Genomic DNA, 1,624 nt, shown 5'->3' with positions numbered 1-1,624 from the left:
GGGACCTATTCGCGGGGACCTTAAGGCTGGGACCTATTCGCGGGGACCTTAAGGCTGGGACCTATTCGCGGGGACCTTAAGGCTGGGACCTATTTGCGGGGACCTTGGGGCTGGGACCTATTTGCGGGGACCTTGGGGCTGGGACTTATTCGCAGGGACCTTGGGGCTGGGACGGGTATTGACTGTAAGCAGAAGAGACCCTTTACTCACTGCCGTCCTCCACAGCTTGGCAGAGCAGCACACACATACAGTGGACTATGCAGGCGGTAGAGGAGCTGTCAACGCCACCGCTCAGAGGCAACAGGAAGCCACTCTGGAAAAGAGGTCAGGGCCATCAAAACCCACATCATCTGAATGGTAGTGGATGTTCCTCCTCACCTGCCCGCTCCTCCTCAGGTAGTCCCACAGCCAGCAGGCTGGTCCTAAACTGAAGAAGAAAGAGGCTGAGTATCAGTGAGGCCCCACAGAGGGCCCTCTGTTAGCCAAAAATTTAATCACTAGTACCTGATCTCTTCCTCTGGTTTGTGGAGGGGCCAGTGAATGGGCTGGTGTGTGGGGAGGTAGACGTCATCAGGGTCGGATAAAGAAAAGTCCGTCTTGATCCTGTGGCAGGGGTTGTGTCCGTCCTACAAGACAGCAGCTGGATCAGTCGAAAGGTACCCAGAGACAGGAGATCAACAACAATCAGCTGTGACAATATCAGAGGAATGGTTTCAAATGATCCTGGACTTATGGGCTGCTGTTCTGTCTGCTGCATCTCTTCATAGTGGGAGATAGATGCTAACCCAGAGGTCCAACGTTCCCTTTGGTTAGGGGAGAACATCATGGAACACCTGAGAACTTCTCCATCTATGACCTGAATCTGCTTGGCTAGTAAACAGTGAAACGCTCAGCAGGAAAAGTAGGTCTAGATGATGGTTACTTCTCCTAATGAGTAACTAAGCCAGTAATTCAGTTACTGATGGGTCAAATAACTAGTTAAAGTCCTTGATTAAAAGGACTTGATATCTGGAAACATTGCCTAACCGTGCAGTGCGGGCACTACGGGGCTGAAGAAATTTGTGGAGGAAAAATTATCCTAGAAAATATTATGAAAATAATAAAGCCTTATCATGGCCAAAAAAGCCATGATTAAACATAAGCTGAAGTAATAAGATTCCATTAGTAGGAAAACCAGGGGACTTTAAAATGAACTCTGAGGCTCTTCCCTAGGTCAGAATGGAAGGATGAACCCATCATGGATAACAGTAACACTAAAGGTGACTTCAGCAACAACCTGCCTGACTGCATCTGGCTCCTTAAGAACATGGAGAATGGCTGAATCCCAAACCGCCCCCTAAGCACTAATCCTGAACACTAACCCTTAACACTCACCCTAAACATTATCCCTAGTACTCACCCTAAACACTAAACCTAAGCACTCACCCTAAACACTGTACATAATCACTCACCATAAACATTATCCCTAACCTCTCACCCTAAACACTAGACTTAGGCAGATTTAATTGTCATTTTGTTTTACACAAGTGTAAAACAAAAATAAATTTTGTTTAGAACGGCTCTCTGGACAATTTAATGTTTTTAACCCCTAGAACCCGACGGACCCACCGGTGGGTCCAGCTGC

At 47.5% G+C, this 1,624-nt stretch overlaps 1 protein-coding gene across 2 annotated transcripts in view; it reads right to left on the bottom strand.

Annotated features, from left to right (window-relative positions):
• The window catches only part of nadsyn1 (NAD synthetase 1), a 41,318-nt gene that overhangs the window by 13,445 nt on the left and 26,249 nt on the right, over nt 1-1,624 (bottom strand). For both annotated transcript variants that reach the window (XM_015403130.1, XM_015403131.1), the window contains exons 11-13: nt 505-626; nt 379-427; nt 211-313 (exon numbers count right to left, since the gene is read on the bottom strand). In XM_015403130.1, coding sequence (XP_015258616.1) covers nt 211-313; nt 379-427; nt 505-626 — 274 coding nt within the window. The remainder of the gene's footprint in view (nt 1-210; nt 314-378; nt 428-504; nt 627-1,624) is intronic.

Source organism: Cyprinodon variegatus, unplaced genomic scaffold (assembly GCF_000732505.1).
Source record: "Cyprinodon variegatus isolate N-32 unplaced genomic scaffold, C_variegatus-1.0 Scaffold1442, whole genome shotgun sequence".
In the NCBI taxonomy this organism is placed as follows: Eukaryota; Metazoa; Chordata; class Actinopteri; order Cyprinodontiformes; family Cyprinodontidae; genus Cyprinodon; species Cyprinodon variegatus.
The sequence above is the reverse complement of the archived record's forward strand: the minus strand, read 5'-3'. Positions and strand labels throughout refer to the sequence as shown.